Below are 19,109 nucleotides of genomic sequence, written 5' to 3'. Positions count from 1 at the left end.
TGCCAGGGCGTCCAAGGGGAGTTGAAGGGGACAGGCACCTTGCAAGGGGGTGAGAGAGAAGGGAGCTCTAATTTTACTTTTGGATTTAGCTGGGGATGTTAACTGTTGTAAGCTGCCTTGAACCATGAGGACAGGCAGAGTGTATATGTTTTAATAAATAAATATGGACCCTGCAATTCCTGTTTGTTGCTTGCTGCTTTCTTCATATGACTATGAGGGGGCTTGAAAGGCAGCATTTTGGTGTTAGTATCATCTTCCTGTTTATTGCTGTGATCACGGCTTTTTTTGAGCCAGAACACCATTCCAGCTGCCTTCACCAGCAGTCCTCTCTGCACAGGCTCCTCCAGGCACCTGGGGGGCAGGCTGCAACCGGAAGCCCAGCTGCGCTGGGTGGCGGCTGCCCAGGGCTATGCTGTGCAACAGCATGTGGTGATGGTGAGACTTTTTCTTTCTTTCTGGTGTCGTGGTGAAGTGGGCGGACTCTTATCTGGGAAAACCGGGTTTGATTCCCCACTCCTCTTGCAGCTGCTGGAATGGCCTTGGGTCAGCCAGAGCTCTCTTATCTGGGAGAACAAGGTTTGATTCCCCACTCCTCCACTTGCACCTGCTGGAATGGCCTTGGGTCAGCCATAGGTCTCCCAAAGCGGTCCTCGGAAGGGCAGCTTCTGAGAGAGCTTTCTCAGCCCCACCCACCACACAGGGTGTCTGTTGTGGGGGAGGAAGATAAAGGAGATTGTGAGCCATTTGGAGACTGAGATTCGGAGTGGAGGGCGGGATATAAATCCAATATCATCTTCTACTACTACTACTTCTACTTCTTTCAATTTCTTTCCCTCCCTCCCTTCCATTTGTTTCTTTTCATGTTTCTTTTTCCTTTCCTTTCTATTCCCTTTCTTTCAATTTATTTTCTCCCCCCCCCCTTCCTCTCTCTTTCTCCTTTCTGTTTTTCTTTCTGTCTCTCTTTCTTTCTCTCTCCACAGATTTTGAAGTAACTTTCAGCTTGTAATTCTATTGGGCAAAGCCTTTTTAAAAAAAAAACAAAAAAAAAACCAAATTTTCCATGCAGGCTAAATGTATACTGTCCGCATACTTAGAGTGGCAGTGTTCCCATTCCGAAGATTCAGAACAAATTGGATAATGGAATGATAACTTCTAAATGAAACAGTGCATGCTTTAATAGGGTGGTGTCAATCAACTAAGGACAGGGAGAAGTTCCATATAAGATTTGTAATAGTAATTTACATTTCATGTATGTATGTTTGGTATGTTTTGTGAACTGATTTTTTTCTTTTAAAAAATTAAAAATGTAGGCCCACTTTTGGTGATGTCAGTGGGTATGGCCTAATATGCAAATGAGTCCCTGCTGGGATTTTTCTACAAAAAGCCCTGGTTGTGATGCTTTTCCTGTTTTTATAGCTGCCTTTTTACTATTGTACCCCACCTTGTACATGTCTACGTAAAAGGAGCAAAACACATTTTAACAGCAGATGACTGAGCTGTCTGATTACTGCAGTCCTGTGAAGGAAATGAGATAGATCCCCATCATGTGCCACCACTTCCCCTTCAGAATCTGTGCTTGCAGTGGCAACGGTTCTGTACACAGAAGGGTTATCTAACTGTGGACAAAGTTAACAGAGCTAGGCATGTCCATTGCTCCACATATTTGGTGCATGCCATTAAAGAGAGAAAAAGGCAACAATGACTAAAAACACTTTAATAGTATCCTGAAACACCTGCCTAGATTTTCGGAATCCCCAGAACATGTCGCATGCAAAAATGGCTTGGCTTCTCTGTTATTGGAGATGATACAAAAGCCCTCCTGTCCTAAGCCCAGCCTTCGTTACTTGGGTCTATAAGTGTCCAAATATTTCAAATACAATTTCTTTCCCCAAAATTTCATTTGCTTCATGTATGGGTTTACTATTGGCTTCAACAGCAAACATATCTCCATTTTGCTTCATTTTCCATGCAATTTGGATGTTATTTGCATGATGTCACTCTCCAAATGAACCCTCCTTACTGAATTTCAAAGAGGTGGGAGCTGGGATGCTTTCCCCAAGCTTCTCATAGACAAGACAAAATACAGGCAAGAGATTTTCTTTAGAGAGAGAGGAAACATTGCAGCTGTGAGCATTTCTTGCCTGTATTTTGTCTTGTCTATGAAAAGCTTGGGAAAAGCATTGAGTGAAATGCTTTCTATTATACACATTATATTGGAATTTGGCTTAATATTTGGAATATTATTTTTATTTTATCAAATTTATATCCCGCCCTCCCGTAATGGGCTCAGGGCGGCTCACAACAATTGAAATAAACATAAAATTTAAATTCTCATCTAAAAAATATTGAACTGGACTTATTAAAGTTTAATTGACTCAAAATTTAAAAGGACAAATAGGAATTCAACATTGGGATATTCCGCTTCTTGTTGTAATAAATATGCTGTTCTCATTGGATGGATAAGAGAATCTACTTTTGATGAAATATAATTAAAATAATAATTCATTCCCTGTCATAATTGAAATTTCTCTATAGAGCAAGCCGCTAAGGGTTGCATGGAGGCTCCAGGTGTTTTTTCAACCTCCAGTTGGGCCCTGGAGATCTCCTAGAATTACAAATGATCTCCACATGACAGTTCCCCTGGAGAAAATGGCTGCTTTTAGAGGGTGGACTCTATGGCATAATATCCCCAAACCCAGCCTTCCCCAGGCCCTACCCCCAAATCTCCAGGAATTTCTTAACCAGGAGTTGGCAACCCTGGGCTGGGTGTGCCAATATCCTCTTCACTATGCACATGTAGATAACCCACGGTCATGGCAGCTGGGAGTTAGGGTTAGGACAAACTCATGGGTAGGGTTGCCACGTCCAATTCAAGAAATATCTGGGGACTTTGTGGGTGGAGCCAGGAGACATTGGGGGCAGAGCCAGGAACAAGGGTGTGACAAGCATAAATGAACTCCAAGGGAGTTCTGGCCATCACATTTAAAGGGACAGCACACCTTTTTAAATGTCTTCCTTCCATAGGAAATAACGAAGGATAGGGGCACTTTCTTTTGGGACTCATAGAATTGGACCCCCTGGTCCAATCGTTTTGAAACTTGGGGGATTCTTTGGGGAGAGGCACTAGATACTATACTGAAAATTTGGTGCCTCCACCTCAAAAAACAGCTCCCCCAGAGCCCCCAAAACCTCCAGATTAATTCCCCATTATACCCACATAAGGGTATAATGATCTCCATATAAGGAATAATGAAGTGCTCACCAGACGTTTCCCTTAAGCTTCCCAACCCCCCCCCTGCCGGGGGACCCCTAGATTAGCAGCCTAATCCCCCGCTCCCTAAAAATCTGATAGCGGGGGTGGGGGGGTGGAACGACGTCGCGTCTCTTCCCTGCCTGGCTTCAGGCTTCTCCCTTCCTCCGAGTAACAAAGACCCGCTCACCGCCAGCCTGCTATTCGCTCCAGTCCGGCCTCCCTTCACGAGGTGTATTCTGTGACTTGTAGTCCTTGCATCCTCTCACGTCTGCTGAGCATTATTCTCTATGTGGAGATTGAGTCTCAGGGTATAATGGGGAATTGAACTGGAGGTTTCAGGGGCTCTGGGGGAGCTGTTTTTTGAGGTAGAGGCACCAAATTTTCAATATAGTATCTAGTGATTCTATACAAAGTATCTCCCAAGTTTCAAAACGATTGGACCAGGGGGTCCCATTCTATGAGCCCCAAAAGAAGGTGCCCCTATCCGTCATTTCCTATGGAAGGAAGACATTTAAAAAGGTGTGCGGTTCCTTTAAATGTGATGGCCAGAACTCCCTTGGAGTTCAATTATGCTTGTCACACCCTTGTTCCTGGCTCCACCCCAATGTCTCCTGGCTCCACCCCCAAAGTCCCCAGATATTTCTTGAATTGGACTTGGCAACCCTAGTTTCCCTCCCTCCCCCCCTCCCCCGTTTCTGGCGACTGAAGCGAGGGATTGGCCTCTCTACTCACGAGTTGCTGCCAACTTCTTCAAAGTAACACAGACACCCCATCCCAAGAGGAAGCCTTTCAATCGGAGACTGAAGCCTCCGGAGCTGGAAACGCACATGGCCCTCTGGAGGCGGGGCTTCCCCCCCCTCCACCGGCCAGCTGACTGGGGGCGGGAAGTAGCCTGGGAAAGCGGAAGAACCCCAGCTGGGACCTGGGGATTGGCAAGCCTACTCATGGGACTGGCTCTAATGAAGAGATCTTGAGAGAGAACCTCAAGCAACACAAGTTCCTAGATGCCCCCGAGGAGAGGGCGGCAGAAGAGGGTGTTTCTCCTCTTCCAAAATGCCTGAGGGTTCATTGCCAGCTTGGCCTCCACGTGGCCACATGAGCCTCCTGAGGAGTGGCTACCGCTTCATACTCCGACTCCATCTTGAGCACAAGGATCTCATATTCACCGTCTGGCTTTGCATCCATTCGCACATATTCAGGGGCCTGAGCAGGTTCCGTGGTGTAGTTGTTCTCTGGCCTTGGGCTGACTTGCTCAGATTCACACCTGGCAGAGCCGGCTTCTTCCCTTCCCTCCACAGGACTGTTGCTGAAAGAGAAAGCGGAGGTCAGAGCCGTGCCAGGATAAGTGAAGACGGCTCAGTGGAAGTGTGCTTGTGGAGTGGGTTGTGCAGTTTGCCCGGCATCTCATCTGCAAGGTCTCTGGTCTGCAGGGTTTGAGATCTGCGGCTCTGGTTCAAAAAGGGAAGCAGGCTTTATTTAGCCAGTACAAGTCTGATTACTGTCTTGGCACACAATTAAGGCACAGTGGACCTCTTGATGGCACCTGGGTTTTTTGGCCACTGTGACACAGAGTGTTGGACTGGATGGGCCTGATCCAACATGGCTTCTCTTCTGTTCTTCAGTGCCAGATGAAACCCTGTGGAGGCCCCTAGGCAGTCAAAATCTGAGGGCCCCCCTTGCAAATTATCTCAAAATTGGAGCGCCCGCCCCACTGCCTGCAGCCCCCCTGCAGCCTGCAGGCACTTTCCCAAAAGGCCCCATGACAAAACTGCAGGGGAGAGGCAGAGAGAGGCAAACTTGGTGACAACACCAGCAGCAGCCGCACCAGGCAAATCGGGCAAAGAGCGGCTCAGTTGCTGGCTGCGTGTGCAGGCTGGGAGGGCTGCAGCAGGGGGGAAATAGGGGGGGAGCCAGCCCAGGGCCCTTAAAAGTGTGAGGGCCCATAGGCCAGTGCCTACTTGGCCTAATGGTTAACCCTAACCCTGTCTTGCTCTCTCCCTCTCCTGAAATGTGCAACTGAAAGGGTTCCCCCAGGTTTTGGGGCCTCCACCCCCCAGGCACAGAGCTGGCTGCTGGGGGAATCTCCACCCCCAAAGAGCTCCTTCGGCACCCAATGTGCCCAGCACAATGATGCCACAGTGATGCCATCATGCCACACGCATCGCATGGAGCATGCTCTAGCATTTGGGTAAGAACTCTATGACACCACGGCACTATGCACACGAAAAAAGCATCCCCCCGCCCCTCCCCCCCCCCCCCCCGCCGCCAGCAGCCAGGCAAGACCTGGCATCCCTAGCATCTGAACCCCCTACCCTGCTGCAAGAGAAGCCAGTGCACAGCTGGGGAAGGGAGATGGCCCTCGCCCCATAAACTGAAGCATACCTTTGAAAGGGGGGCCCCCGTCACCAGCGTTGGCAGGTTTTTACATTTCTCCAGAACCCTGAAAGCCTGACTGGTGGGATACGAGAGGTCTGAGAGCCAGTGTGATGCAGTGAGCAGAGTGGGCAGCCTGGTTTCATGGAAGCTTGCTGGGTGACCTTGGGCCAGTCCTCCTCTCGCTCTCAACCGAAGGCACCTCTCAGGATTTATTTATTTATTGGATTTCTCTCCCGCCCTCCCCGCCGAGGCAAGCTCATTGTTGGGAGGCTCCAGCAGAGGAGAGGAGGCCAGTGGGAGCTGCTTGGGATCCTACTGGGGAGAAAGGAGAGGCACAAAGAGGTTTGCCAGCTCCAGGCGGGGGGGGGGGGGGGTGAAGAGCCCGCAGAGGGTGGGCCGAGGGGAGGGGAGGGGCCCTGCAACCCACCCCCTCAAGGGGAACTGATCTCTGTCCTCTAGAGACCAGCTGACTTTGAAAAGGACTATTTGGACATTTTTCAAAATCCGAAAAGTCAAACTTGTTTTATTTCAAGTTTATGGGAAAAAACTGTAGCTGTGTAGTTAAATAAAATATGATTCATCGAGAGAAAACCCAAGCAGTCCAGGAATCAATGGAATATCAATACAGCTATTTCAAGCTACAGAAATGGATCAAAATTTTAACCAGATTGTGCCAACAAATATGGAAAATACTTGACCCCATAATTTGCCTTTCTTTATCCTACAGTATAGGAGTGCTAAATGGAGGTGGTAGCGCTCTGTCTAAGCGGGCTCTAGTCCATGATGACTACAGTGAACTTTCCACAGGACTGCTCTTTGACCTTCTAGGGTGGTTTGGTGGGAAGGCAGCATGGCACCGCCCACCCCCGTCAAGGGAGACCAATAAGGAAGGCTCCGCAGAGGAAGGTGGGGCAAACCACCTCTGCTGCTGCACTTCCCTTGCGGGGCTTGGTGGCGCAGACTGCTTTGAGGGGGGGGGCTCCAGTGCCTCGGCATGCAGGCAGAAGTGCCACCAGTGGCTTTTGGGGTTGTGCTCTTTCTTATCAGATTGCATCTGTTAGTTTGAAAAGTACTGGCCCAAATCCATCATGCTCAACAGCAGCCTCCTCACGGAAGAAATGCTGCCGTCGCCTTTTGGAGCGCCTGCACCCAGTATGGGAGATGCAGAAGGAGGACGGCTAGTTTGGTTCTTTTTCATTGTTTTTCCTGTTCGGTAAAGTTTGCAAACAAGTCGACAATTATGGTTTAGTCAGGTGTCCCTTTTAAAACCAGAAAAGACCCTGCTGTGCCCGGCGAGCCTGATCTTGGCAGAGCCCAAAAGCTAAGCACGGCAAGAACACCAGCAGTCAGGAGGGCAGGGCAGGCTTGATTCAGCCGCCTCTCTGAATATCCTCCACCCCCCCAGGAGGGGGCAGTCACCAGGACTTCCAGGTTCAGACACACACACACACTCAAAAAAAAAGAAAAAAGACTGTTCTGCTGAGCACAGCAGAGAACAATCTTGCAACACCCTTTAGAAGAGCGGGTTGCTTTCCCTACTCGTGACCCCTTCCCATTCTCCCCCACCCACCACCGTGGGAGCTCTTTTCACTTGGTCTGTACATTCCTATCACGAAGGTACTTTCATCCAACATTTTTACCTTGCAAAGCCCAAAAGCTACTTACTAGGTCACTGCATAGACGTGATCTGAAAAAGAAACAGCAGGGCATTATGTGAACATCATTCCATCAGCAAGTGTTCCTTTTAAAACAGTGAATAGCATCCGCTGAAAATCTGAAAGGAAAACCAGCCAGATAGCAGACCAAGATAGCAGTCTTGGCCACTGGGAATGCCCCAAACCTCTGATCCAAAAGAGGCTGCCTCTCATACGCCTGAGTCACCTGGCACTGGTGCAGCTGGTGATTGGCTGAGTGAGTCTCTTTATCACTGTCTCCTGACAATAGGCTGCAGACAGAAAGTTTTCAAGAGAGCTGAGGGGGGCATGGCAGATCTGACTAATCAAACCCACCTTTTTGAGGCACTCTTTAAAATATCTAGAAAAAAATCACTGTGTGCACTCTGGGCATATGTGGCTCTATGCCATCCTTCAGCTCTCTGAAAAGGAGTATTTCCTGTCAGGGATTTGCACATTTGGACTTACATTTTAAAAGTGAACAGAAAATGATCTAAAATGATCCCAGTGGCTGCCTCGGGCAGGGGTGTCAGACATGCCACCCAGGAGCCAAATCAGGCCCCCTGAAGGCTCTTATCAACCCCCCCAAGCAACTGGCTCTTGTCTGCTTCCTTCTCCCTCTCTCTTGCTTCCTTCTGCATCACAGCTTGCTTTGCTAGGCTTGCTGAACCACACAGGAGCTACAGAGCAAAGTCTCTATTTTCTCCATTGGCTGAGGCTCCTCCCTTGGGGAGGAAGTGGGGGAGGGATAGCTTGCTTTGCTAGGCTCTCTCAATCACACAGCAGAGCTACTGAGTGTCAAGATGCCTTGCCATTTTTTCCTTAAAGCACTTTCGTTTCCTTGCTTCTCTAGTTGCATTGCACCTGTCTCTATGTAACAGTTATCACATTCCTTTCCGCCTAGTCTCAAGGTTACCAGGGGCTGCCAAGGTCACCCTCAGAAGACTATGTGCACCTGTGAAGGGACTTGGGAAAGACTTGGGGGGAGGGACTGCTGCTTCCTGCTTTCCTTTGAACATGTAACAGTTTTACCTAAAGCTATAAGAGACAAGCGCAAGCCCGCCAAGCCAGTTTTTGCAAAGTCCGTCCTGCCTTGAACTGCTGTGTATCAATAAACAATCATTCCTGGAATGAGCTGCGCGTGATCACTGAACTGCCAGGGTCTTAACACTGAGCCAAGCCTGTCTTCCTTCTATCAGCTGAGGCTCCTCCCTCTCCTGGTTCCCTGGGGAAGGAAGGAAAGAGCCAGAGCTTCCTTTGCCCAGTTCTCTGTATCACATGGGAGAGATACAAAGAAAGCACCTTTAATACCAACGAGTGCTAATGTTTTAAGCATGTTTTCAGTTTTTTCAGTTTACTTGTGTTTGTGTCCTTTATAAAGTTTATATCTCTGCTACCTAACCTTAAATAGATACACACAAGGTCCAGCCCTACAAGGCCAGATCTGGCCCTCATACAAATGACCCCCCTGACCTGGGGCATGGGTTGGAGGAGGGGGCACTGGATTGGGCCTTCACCCCACCCCTGCCTCCAGGGCAACTGATTGTCTGGGAGGAGAGGCCCGCTAGGAGGAGGCCATGCGCCACCCAGCCTCCTCTGCAGCGCCCGCCCCAGCCCACCATCTGCCCCCTCCCACGGCCCCATAGGCAAAGCCGGAGGGTGGAGAGGGCATGCATGGCAGTGCAGCAAAGTCGCCCAGTTGCCATCACTCCACTTCCACTTCCAAAAGGCGGAGCAACAGTGAGTGGGCGGCACATGGCCTCTCTGTACTGCCGCGTGTACCCTCCAGCTTTGCCTGTGGGGGCAGGGGGGTGCCCAGGTCGCCCCTGAGTGGAGTGACAGCAGAATGCTTGGGAAAGGATGTGGAAGGAATTTAAAAATCTGATGGGAGAGTGAGGTGAGTGTGCAAGTAAATATGGAGCCAAGTTTTTGAAGCAAAGGGGGTGGGAGGAGAGAGCCATGGTAAACACAAATGCAGAAAGGGCCACAGAATCCCTTCGAAGTGTAGATCAACCCTATTTAGGGAAAAGCAATCTCTCTCTCTCCCCCACCCCGTGCACTCAAGATGGAGAAGCAGGGTGCCTCTCAGCATCCCCACCCATCTGTTAGTTAGACAGCACAGGGACTGTCTATCTCTCTACCCCACATTATCCAGCAAGCAATTCTAGAATAAAGTGGTAGTTATTTTGTTTCAAGGGCACTCTGTTAAACTAAATAAGATTCTTAAAACCAGTACCCTCCTGCAATCCAAAGGGTCCCAGAGAACTCCCCAGTGCCTCTCCACTCTCTCCTTGCCAGCGACTCACCAGGCTTGAGCTTCCTTCTACAGAAGACGACCATCAAGACTGCGAGGAGCACCACCAGGCAGAGCACAGCAATCAGGATGATGACATAGACGGGCAGGCTGATCGTCCGAGGAGCTGCAGCAAAAGAGCAGAGACTGCTTCCGTGTGGCTGGCTTGGAAAGCAGTGGCTCCAGTTGCTGCCCTTGGCAGGCTGTCCTTAATCTCAGGATCCCATCTGGGCAACTGAACCATCCCAGACCTTCTGCAAGGCAGGATGAATCCCTGTGGCCTGGCCCCCTTCTCTTCAGGATGGCCTTTCTGCGCCTGCCTGCCAAGGTCTCCTGGCACGTTCTCGTCTGCTTGAGAGGGCAAGTGAGGTGGGATGCCCTGCTCGAGGTTTCTTGGGTGTGGCAAGGGGTGTGTGGCATTTTAATACCATTTGCTATTTGATTTTACTGCGTGAGATAGAAATATCCACTTGCAAACAGTCGCAGGGTGAAAGCCCACTGTGCAGCCAGCGTGGGGTGGGCTCATCTGGCTGTGCGGCCCGCCTGGTTTCTCATGCCACTGCTCCCTGCCTCCCCCTGAACAGCTGATGGGTGGCTCCTGGGCAAGGTGACAACAGCGGGCTCCACTGGGCATCGCTCCTCCCTGCCCCAGGTCCCAGCTGGCTGCCCCCACTTTCTGAAAACTCTTTGACACGTGCCAGGAAAAGGCTCAGGAGGTGCCATGGCACCCATGGGCACCACGGTGGGGGCCCCTGCTCTGGAGCATCAGCAGAACACTGGGGCAGCTCCCCTTTCAGCTTCCCATACCTGAGTGGACAGTCGTGTGCTCTTGAACTTCACCATCCCTCCTCTGAGGCTCTCGGGAAGTTGGAACCAGATCTGCAAATCAAGCCAAAGATCAAGGTGAGGCAGGAAAGAAGCAGCTGGCATCTGTGAAGCAACTGCAGGGTGAGAGAACTTGTACACAGCTATTGCCATCCTCCTCCAACAACTCCCCCTGCCTGAGGTAGGCTCATGAGGCCAGGGGGTATTATACTGTTCCATCACCCCTATCTGGGTCAGAAAGAGCCAGGAGAGGAACTACAACAATATCCAGAGCCCTAAACCGATAAATACGATTTTGAAGGAAAGAGTTGGAACATCCTTGTGTGTGAGAGAGAGAGACAGAACAGAAGGGAAGGGGAATCTGTCATTATATCACAGATCCTAAAATGTCACCGCATGCAAGGAGAGAGAGCCAGAAGTTCTGTGGCGTGTGTGTGTGTGAGTTTTCAGTCTCATATTATCCAGGTGGAATGGGAGTCAGATGCCCATCCGGCCCCCTCCAGGAGGAGAGCTTTCTCAGGCATCTCCACACCAGTTTTTGAGGCCCCTTCACTGATGCAGCTCCTCCCTTTAATGATGCCTATTTATTATTTATTTAGTCCATTCCGCCCCCCCCCTTCTCCCCACTGAGGACCCGAAGCAGCTCACATTGTTCTCCTCTCCTCCATGTGAGGCTGGCTAGATAGAGAGGGTGGGACTGGCCCCAGGGGTCACCCTGCAAGCTGCCAGGGCAGGAGGGGCTTTCAAACCTGGATCTCCCAGACCCTAGTCCATCATTCTGCCCACTGCCCCACACTGACTCTCGCTGTCCTGAGGACACAGGTGAAGGGGGGGCACACCTGCCTCCTTGGACACCTTTGAGGATGATGATGAGGAGGAGGCTCTGAGGTTTTGTCACCAGTTGGCCTCCCCCTCCTCACCCAAAGTGCCCAGGAGGCATTTTATTGACAGGTAGGCTTCCAGGAAGACCAGGTGCTGGCATGCTCCCATCTAGTGGGGGAAGGGACAGAGAGCTGGAGGTCTGGCAGGCTCCCTCTTGAGTCAAGAACAGGGGGCCTGTGGGAAGGGGGGATGAGAGGAAGCGGCCTCTTGGCTTGGAAAGAGGGGCAGATGCAATATGCAAATGTATGAAACAATTAATATGGATATTAAGCTGAAATCCGGGGATGCAATAGAACCCAGCCTCTTCTGGCTGGCTGCAGGCCATCCAAGGTCCCTCTTCAGCATCTGCAGCCCGAGACCTTTCAGCTGAACTTGAGAGGGCCCTCCCCCCACCCTGCAAAACACATTCTCCGTGGCAGACAGACCCACCATCCTGCATATTTGGCATCTGACAGTCTTCCCGGCCTTGTGGCAGGAGGCCAGGCTGCCTGAGTTTGAGCCAGTTTTGACTTCTTTTACCACGATGGAAAGCTAGTTTGTTTTGTTATGGTGACCTGCTCTATGCTGTAGCACTGAGAATCAAGGCTAAAAGAAATGTGATGCTTTTGCATTGAAAGTGTCAGAAGAAAGAGGGCTTTTGAGCACTCTGGGCAGAGAGTCTGGAGAGAATAGGTCTCAGACGCGTCCAAGAATCCCACTAATGATGCTGGAGAACATGGCTCTCTCTCGCCCCCTGGAGGCCAGCCATATCTGCAGCAGGCTGTGGCAGGCTCTTAGGCCTGACTGTTGCACCCCCAGGGAACGTTGGACACACTCCTCTCTTCTCCATGAGCGCATGGGACCAGACTTGTGGAGAAGGTATTGGCTGGCATGCCTGCTTCCCAACTTGGGTTGCCAACCTCCAGGTGGAGCCTGGTGATCTCATGGAAACAAAACCAACCTCCAGAGATCAGTTTCCCTAAAGAAAAGGACCACTTTGGAGGCTGGCCCCACTGAGGCCTCTGCCTTTCCCAAGCCCTTTCTTCCCCAGGCTTCGCCCTCAAATCTCCAGGAATTTCCCAAACAAACATTACAACCCTGTTCCCAACCCCTAACTGCTGGGAAAGAAGACTGGCCCCCAACGGTCCTGAGGAAGACACACGCATGCACACACTTCAGATTTGCAGCCATTCTGCTGGACTCCAGAAGGAGAGAGTATCCTGACCCCTCATGGCACAGAGGCCAAAGAAACACAGGCATTCCTCCCTCAGGCCTTGACTCTGAGCTCTGCCTTCCAGGTCACCTTTAAATATCACTGATTCTGCCTCCCTCACACAGAATTCCTAAAGTTATCCCCTTCCTTTTAAAGAGCAGTCTTCAGCCGCATAGAGGGGGGGATGACAGCCCCTTCCCACCTGGATCAGAATCAGGGCTGTTCCGTTTGCAAGAGCTGGCTCTCCCAGCATGCCTGGCTCTCTCAGCATTATGTTTCTTGGACCACAAGTTAGAACCCTTCCTGCTGAGACTGGGACGCTGGTTCATGTCAGGTTTAGCGAGGTGTCAGCTTCAATAAACTTCTCAGATGGATTCACTGATAAAGGCTTTACTAAAACTGAAGAATAAATCTAATGCATGGACAGCTCTCGTCTGGACTAACTATAATGGTCAACTCCCTACTTTTATATGGAAGCAATCAACGGTTAATGCTGAGTGCCAAACTACCCCACCAGAATATCCCAGCTCAAAAGTCCGTTCAAACTTTTCCCCATCCAGGTGTCTCCCAACAAACTATTTCCAGTACCTTCAAAGCAGTCGGCCTAGAGGAGAAATCCTGGTGGAGAATGACATCACTAGGCCAACCTGATAAGCATCCTGGTTGTGAAAGAGCTAGTGAGGCTGAGCCCCCCCCCCCCCGCCAATACAAAGCAATTAAGTACAATTATGAATTCAATACAGAAGGAAAGTGATACAATGTTGGAACCACCACATACAGCTGAAACTAGGCATATGCACACAACCCTGGAACCAGAGAAGCATGACAGGAATGCTTTCCTTACATTGTTCCCCTTCCTCAAAGCAAGGGCATCTGACTGTATCCCCAGTTGGTCGAGGTACTTCACCAACCTAAAAAACACATTTAAGGTGGAAGGCCCTCTGCTTATGAGAAAAGGCTGGAAGGTGTGTTAGGTGAGGTGTGAGCCTCCCTCAGAAGGGGGGGAGTGCTAGGAAGCATCCTCCAGAATAGTTAAAGGATGAAAAGTAGTGGGTCAGATGCTATAGGGATTCCAGCAAAGCTCTTTTATTAGCAAAAACCCAACTGAAAACACATTTGGGATGTGGCTAGCCACAACTATATACACAGAAACTCCACCCAAAAAACACCTCCAGCAATAAACACCCCAACAGAAAAACAAACGCTCAGAACCCTCATTTGCATGGGCTTCATTCAAATGGATATTACCTGATTGGCTGGCTCAGCAAGGGTGGCCACTCTGAGTGTGGCTGCAAGGAGCCTCTCAAACAGTGGACTTCATTCAAATGGATATTACCTGATTGGCTGGCTCAGCAAGGGCGGCCACTCTGAATGCAGCTGCAAGGAGCCTCTCAAACAGTGGACTTCATTCAAATGGATATTACCTGATTGGCTGGCTCAGTAAGGGCGGCCACTCTGAATGCAGCTGCAAGGAGCCTCTCCAACAAAGGGTCTTCGTTTGAAGCTCCCAGTAAACTACAAAGAATGTGTATGCCACCCAGTACACTGAAGCGTGCAGGGGCAGCCCCAAGGCATCTGGCATCCTAGGCGAGGCCCCACCCCCACTGTCCCCATGGGCAATGCTGGAGGGTAGGGAGGGTGCACCTGCAGGCCCAGCACGTGGGGTTCTGCCGCCCAAGGCAGAACCCCAACGTACACCACCCCAAGTACAAACTTTTGCGTGCTCGTCCAATCCCTCAGAGCCGAAAGAACATTCAGCCTTTCCCTTCCCCGACGCCCTTGGAGGTTGCGGGGGGAGGGAAATGCGGCTCTTTCAGCTCTGAGGGATCAGAGCTAAAAGAGCAGCAGAGGCTCAGGGACGGTGCAAGCAGGAAGGGGGCCCCTGCCCCTGCTGGGAGCTGGTGCTCTAGGCAATCACCTAGTTTGCCGCCTCCCACGCGCCAGCTCTGTGCGCGTGGTGGTGTGGCAAGGCTCTGAAAGCCTCAAGGTTATGTCTTTCCTCACCTTTTTCTGTAGGGGTGAACCTTCTGGTGCTGAGGGGGCTGGCAGTGGTTGCCCTGCCTTCCCACTCTGCAGTCACTGTTCCTGCAACAAAGTTGGACATGTGTCAGAAAAGAAAATCCCCATGAAGGGGGGGAGGGGTGCAAAGTCACAGCTGACTTCTGGAGACTCCACAGGTTTTTCAAGGCAACAGAGGTGGTTGGCCATGGTCTGCCTTTGCATAGCTACCCTTTATTTCCTTGGGGGTCTCCCATCCAAGTACTAACCAGGGCTGCTTAGTTTCCAAGATCTGATGAGGGCCTGTAAGACAGAGCTGTTCTGCCAGGCTTCTGGCTGAGGTAAGGGACACCAAACTGCTTTGGCCTCCCCCGCCTCTAGCCCCTCCCCAGTGCCTTGCTGTCTTCTGTTATTTCCAGACTCTGCCATTTGGGGGTCACTTCTATGTACTTTTTTCTGTTATTAATTGCCATTCCTTTTTTAACCCATTTATTGTTTTATCCTGCTGGGTTTTATGATGTCAGTCTCCCTGAGCCCATTTTTGGGGATAGGGTGGGGTATAAATGGAATAAATGAAAATGAAAAACAAGACGTGTCTGGCTGGGGCAATCTGTGTCCAAAGCGGCAAGTCAGCCCCATCACACCTACTTTGGCCCCCGTAGAAAGGGTCGTGTCTCTGATGGCCTTTGAAGAATCCATAACCCGCCTCCAGTCTCAAGTGCAACATACATTATCCAGCTGCATAACTGCAACACTCAGTAAATGGAATGTTTTCAGTACCCAGCATGGCTCAGATTAATGCTATTGAAATTATCCATTTTAGAGGAAAGAATACTTGAAATCTTAATACAGAGAAGGGCTCTCCAATGGTTTTCGGCTTGCAGGCACCTTTGGAATTCTGAGACAGGGTGGTGGGGTCAACAACAAAATGGCTGCCACAGAAGGTAGGGTTGCCAGGCTTCGAGTTGAGGGCACTAAATCAGGGGGCAGGGCCCCCACAGCCCCGCCCCCCCATGGCTATGGGCCTGCATGCCGGCCACAAAATGGCTGCCTTCAGGCACATAGGGAATATCATTGTGCTGTGGTGGGAGCTGCTGCCAAAATATTTTTTTAAAATCTGAACAGCCAATCAAACCTCCAAAGGGCAGTCAAAGCCTCCACCTGACCCTGCCTACTATCTTAAAAACACTTGGTAGATGCCAGTAAAGGTGTTAGCCAGTGCCGTGGCTCCCCCACTCCCTTGCTGCGGGTCCCTTTCCTAGAGTGTCCCTGTGCAGAGGAACACGGGCAGCTGAGGTCATTTCCATGTCCAAGGAGAGAGCGGCTTCAGCAGACTGAAGGCCAGCTGCCCATCAGATTACCAAGCGCCACCTCAAGGTCATCCCTTGCATGCAAAACTCAACCCTACAAAATAACACGTAGAGGAAGCTGTGGAGTAGCTACCCAACAGACAAAAAAGAGGCACACAGCTGAAATTACTGGAAAATCCTAGTTACTGGAAACTCAACCCTACAGCAGCTTCCCTCCAGTCCCCATCCGGCATCCCATTCAGCCACCCTTCAAAATGGCTCCCCTCTTTCAGCAAGGGCAGTCTCAGAGGCTGGACTCGGGGCAGGGAATTCTGAAAGGAGAAAGCACCAGACATCAGACTTTGCCACCCCCTCCGTTAATAACAGAATCTTTGGTGGTCTGCCTGGGAACATCTCGTGATGGTAAGGAGAGGGACACACACACTGGCAGCTTCCCCAGAAAGCGTTGAGAAAACCTGAGTAATGAAAGCAAACTAAAATGTTATTTATTTCGTTTTACAACGTTTATACTCTATGTTTCTGCCCTTCACAGAGGCCATTGAGTCGGCTTATAACTTTAAACCTACATCGCTAAATCCAGGTGGGCAGCCGTGTTGGTCTGAAGCAGCAGAACCAATTTTGAGTCCAGTCAGGCGCCTTTAAGATCGTATCTAAAATCACATCTTAAAACCATTTCTATCAACCCCACCAAAATCACATCATTAGAAGAGAACGAAAGGCATACAAAGAGATAAAAACAACCAAGAGTTGGTCCTGCTGAAGGAAGGCAGGACGAGCTGCAGCCAGCACCGTGCCATCCTGTCTTTGAAGGAAGGGCTGTCGTGTATCAGGAGCTTCAAGCAAAGACCCTTTGGAAGAAAGGATCCTGGCAACTGCACTCAGATTGGCCAGTCTTGCAGAGCCAGCCAATCAGGGAACCTCTAGTGACTAGTGCTCAGTGAATGAGGTTTGCACAATGTCTGCTGTTCCTATTGGTTAGTTGTATGCGGGGGTGTTTTGGTGGCAGGTTTTGTGTAAGGGCCCCGTGGCGCAGAGAGGTAAAGCTGCAGTACTGCCGTCGGAGCCCTCTGCTCACAACCTGAGTTCGATTCCAGCGGAAGCCGGTTCAGGTAGCCGGCTCGAGGTTGACTCAGCCTTCCATCCTTCCGAGGTCGGTCAAATGAGTAACCAGCTTGCTGGGGGGAAAGTGTAATGACTGGGGGAAAGGAAAGAAAAGGTCCCCTGTGTAAGCACCAGTCATTTCTGACTCTGGGGTGACATTGCTTTCACAACGTTTTCACGGCAGACTTTTTACGGGGTGGTTTGCCATTGCCTTCCCCAGTCATCCACACTTTCCCCCCTGCAAGCTGGGGACTCATTTGACCGACCTCGGAAGGATGGAAGGCTGAGTCAACCTTGGGCTGGCTACCTGAATCTAGCTTCCACCAGAATCAAACTCAGGTCATGAGCAGAGAGTTCAGACCCACAGTACTGCAGAACTGCTGCTTTACCGCTCTGCGCCACGGGGCCGCTAATGACCGGAAAGGCAAGGGCAAACCATCCCGTAAAAGGTCTGCCATGAAAACGTCGTGAAAGCAGCGTCACCCCAGAGTCAGAAACGACTGGCGCTTGCACAGGGGACCTTTCCTTTCCTTCCTTGCCACATGTATTCTCAGTTTGGTTTTCGCTAAATAAAGAGCTATGCTGAAATCACTCTAGCATCTGAACGCACTGCTTTACACACACACACACACACCCCTGCTTCCCCCCAACCGTTTAAAGGGAACGCTGCGGGGGAGGGGAGTGGGGGGCTGCTGGCTCCTGCCCTGCAACAGGCAAAGATTGCGCCTCGCGAGGTGGGAGCCAGTGGCACTGCTTGAAAAGAACAGGCCCCACATGCTGCTGCCTTGCAAGGAGCAAAATTGTCCCTTGCAAGGCGGGAGCTAGAAGAAAGTCCTCTTTTTGAGCAGGGCCCCAAGTGACAGTTGGGGGCAGGGCTTCCCTATAGTAGCCAGCTGGCTGGCATCAGAGGGGAGCCCTAAAATTGGGGGGATCCCTGCCACCACCTGGAGACTGGCATCCCTAACAGGAGATGGTCAACTGCAAAACGGCTGCCACAGAAGGTGAAGTCAACCACAATACGTCAGGGAGTGAGGTTATGCATACCTCTAAGAACACTCTTCACTATTTCTGGCAGAGGTTCTATTTCCTTTTCAAATGAACATCTTGTTTTAAAGCATTTTCTTGCAAACACACACCTTATCTTCTGTCACACAGTGACGATCCTAGTGCTGTGGGAGCAGCTGTTGCCAAAAGCAATGTTCTTTTTTAAATCTGCCAGCCCATCAGATATCCCAGGGGCTCCTGGAGGTTTGGCTCAGCAGGAAGTAGCTTTGTATAGAATCACAGAACCATAAAGTTGGAAGAGACCTCCAGGGTCATCTGGTCCAACCCCCTGCACAATGCAGGAACTTCACAACTACCTCCCCACCCCCACCCCAGTGACCCCTTCCCCATGCCCAGAAGATGGTAAAAAACTTCCAGGATCCTAGTAAAAGTCCTACCAGGCAAAAGTCCCACCTGGTCTCACCTAGTTTCTAAAAATGTTAGTGGGCAGCAAGAAAGGTACTGGTGGGCACCATGTTGGGAGACCCCTGGTCTAGGGGGTGAAACTTTACTAGAAGATGCTTTTTAATGGTGTTTCTTAAAATCCTTCCTCTTTCTGTCACTCTTTTATGTGATTCAGAGTTCTTACCTTTCACAGTTAGCTGAAAGGCATCACTCCGCTGGACAGCAGAGCTAATTTGGTTTTCTACTTCACAGAAGTATGTTCCTGTGTCCGATTCCTGCAGACTGTCAAAGCGGAGAACAGCGTTCTGACCAACTTGGTCTTCATTTCCTCTTTCCAGTGCCCTGAACCATCGGTATGTGATTGGAGGGGAGCCACGGGTGTGGCAGGTCAAGCTTGTATTCCACCCTCTGGGCAGCATGGACCCCGGGCTCTCAGTTGTGATGAGGGGCTTGGTCACTGCAACTGGAGAACAGGGAGAACGTTTATTGAGCAGCTACGGCAGCCAGGCACTGAACAAGAAACAGACACAGGAGGAAGCGGAGGGAGGGAGGGCAATCAAAGGATGGGAGTGCAGAGTCAGCCAGAAGGCCACATTTCTGGGTAGAGAATAGCTTGGGGAGCCTTCTACCCTTCATCTGCATTGCTCTTGGGAAAGCCAAACTGTCAGTGCAGGGGCATTGAAGTTTCAACAATGAACAAGCTTAGCTTTGTTGAAAACAAAGTTTCCTTTTATTGATTACAGCAATGCATTTCACT

At 50.5% G+C, this 19,109-nt stretch overlaps 1 protein-coding gene across 1 annotated transcript in view; it reads right to left on the bottom strand.

The window, feature by feature from the left end:
• Positions 1-1,699: 1,699 nt before the first annotated feature.
• VSIG4 (V-set and immunoglobulin domain containing 4) overlaps positions 1,700-19,109 on the bottom strand; it is a 29,964-nt gene continuing 12,554 nt past the window's right edge. The window contains exons 3-5 of the mRNA XM_060249529.1: positions 18,537-18,815; positions 14,499-14,579; positions 1,700-2,888 (exon numbers count right to left, since the gene is read on the bottom strand). Of these exons, the coding sequence (XP_060105512.1) occupies positions 2,845-2,888; positions 14,499-14,579; positions 18,537-18,815 (404 nt within the window). The 3' untranslated portion in view covers positions 1,700-2,844. The remainder of the gene's footprint in view (positions 2,889-14,498; positions 14,580-18,536; positions 18,816-19,109) is intronic.

This window comes from Heteronotia binoei, chromosome 11, assembly GCF_032191835.1.
Source record: "Heteronotia binoei isolate CCM8104 ecotype False Entrance Well chromosome 11, APGP_CSIRO_Hbin_v1, whole genome shotgun sequence".
In the NCBI taxonomy this organism is placed as follows: domain Eukaryota; kingdom Metazoa; phylum Chordata; class Lepidosauria; order Squamata; family Gekkonidae; genus Heteronotia; species Heteronotia binoei.
This window is presented reverse-complemented; position numbering and strand designations above follow the sequence as displayed.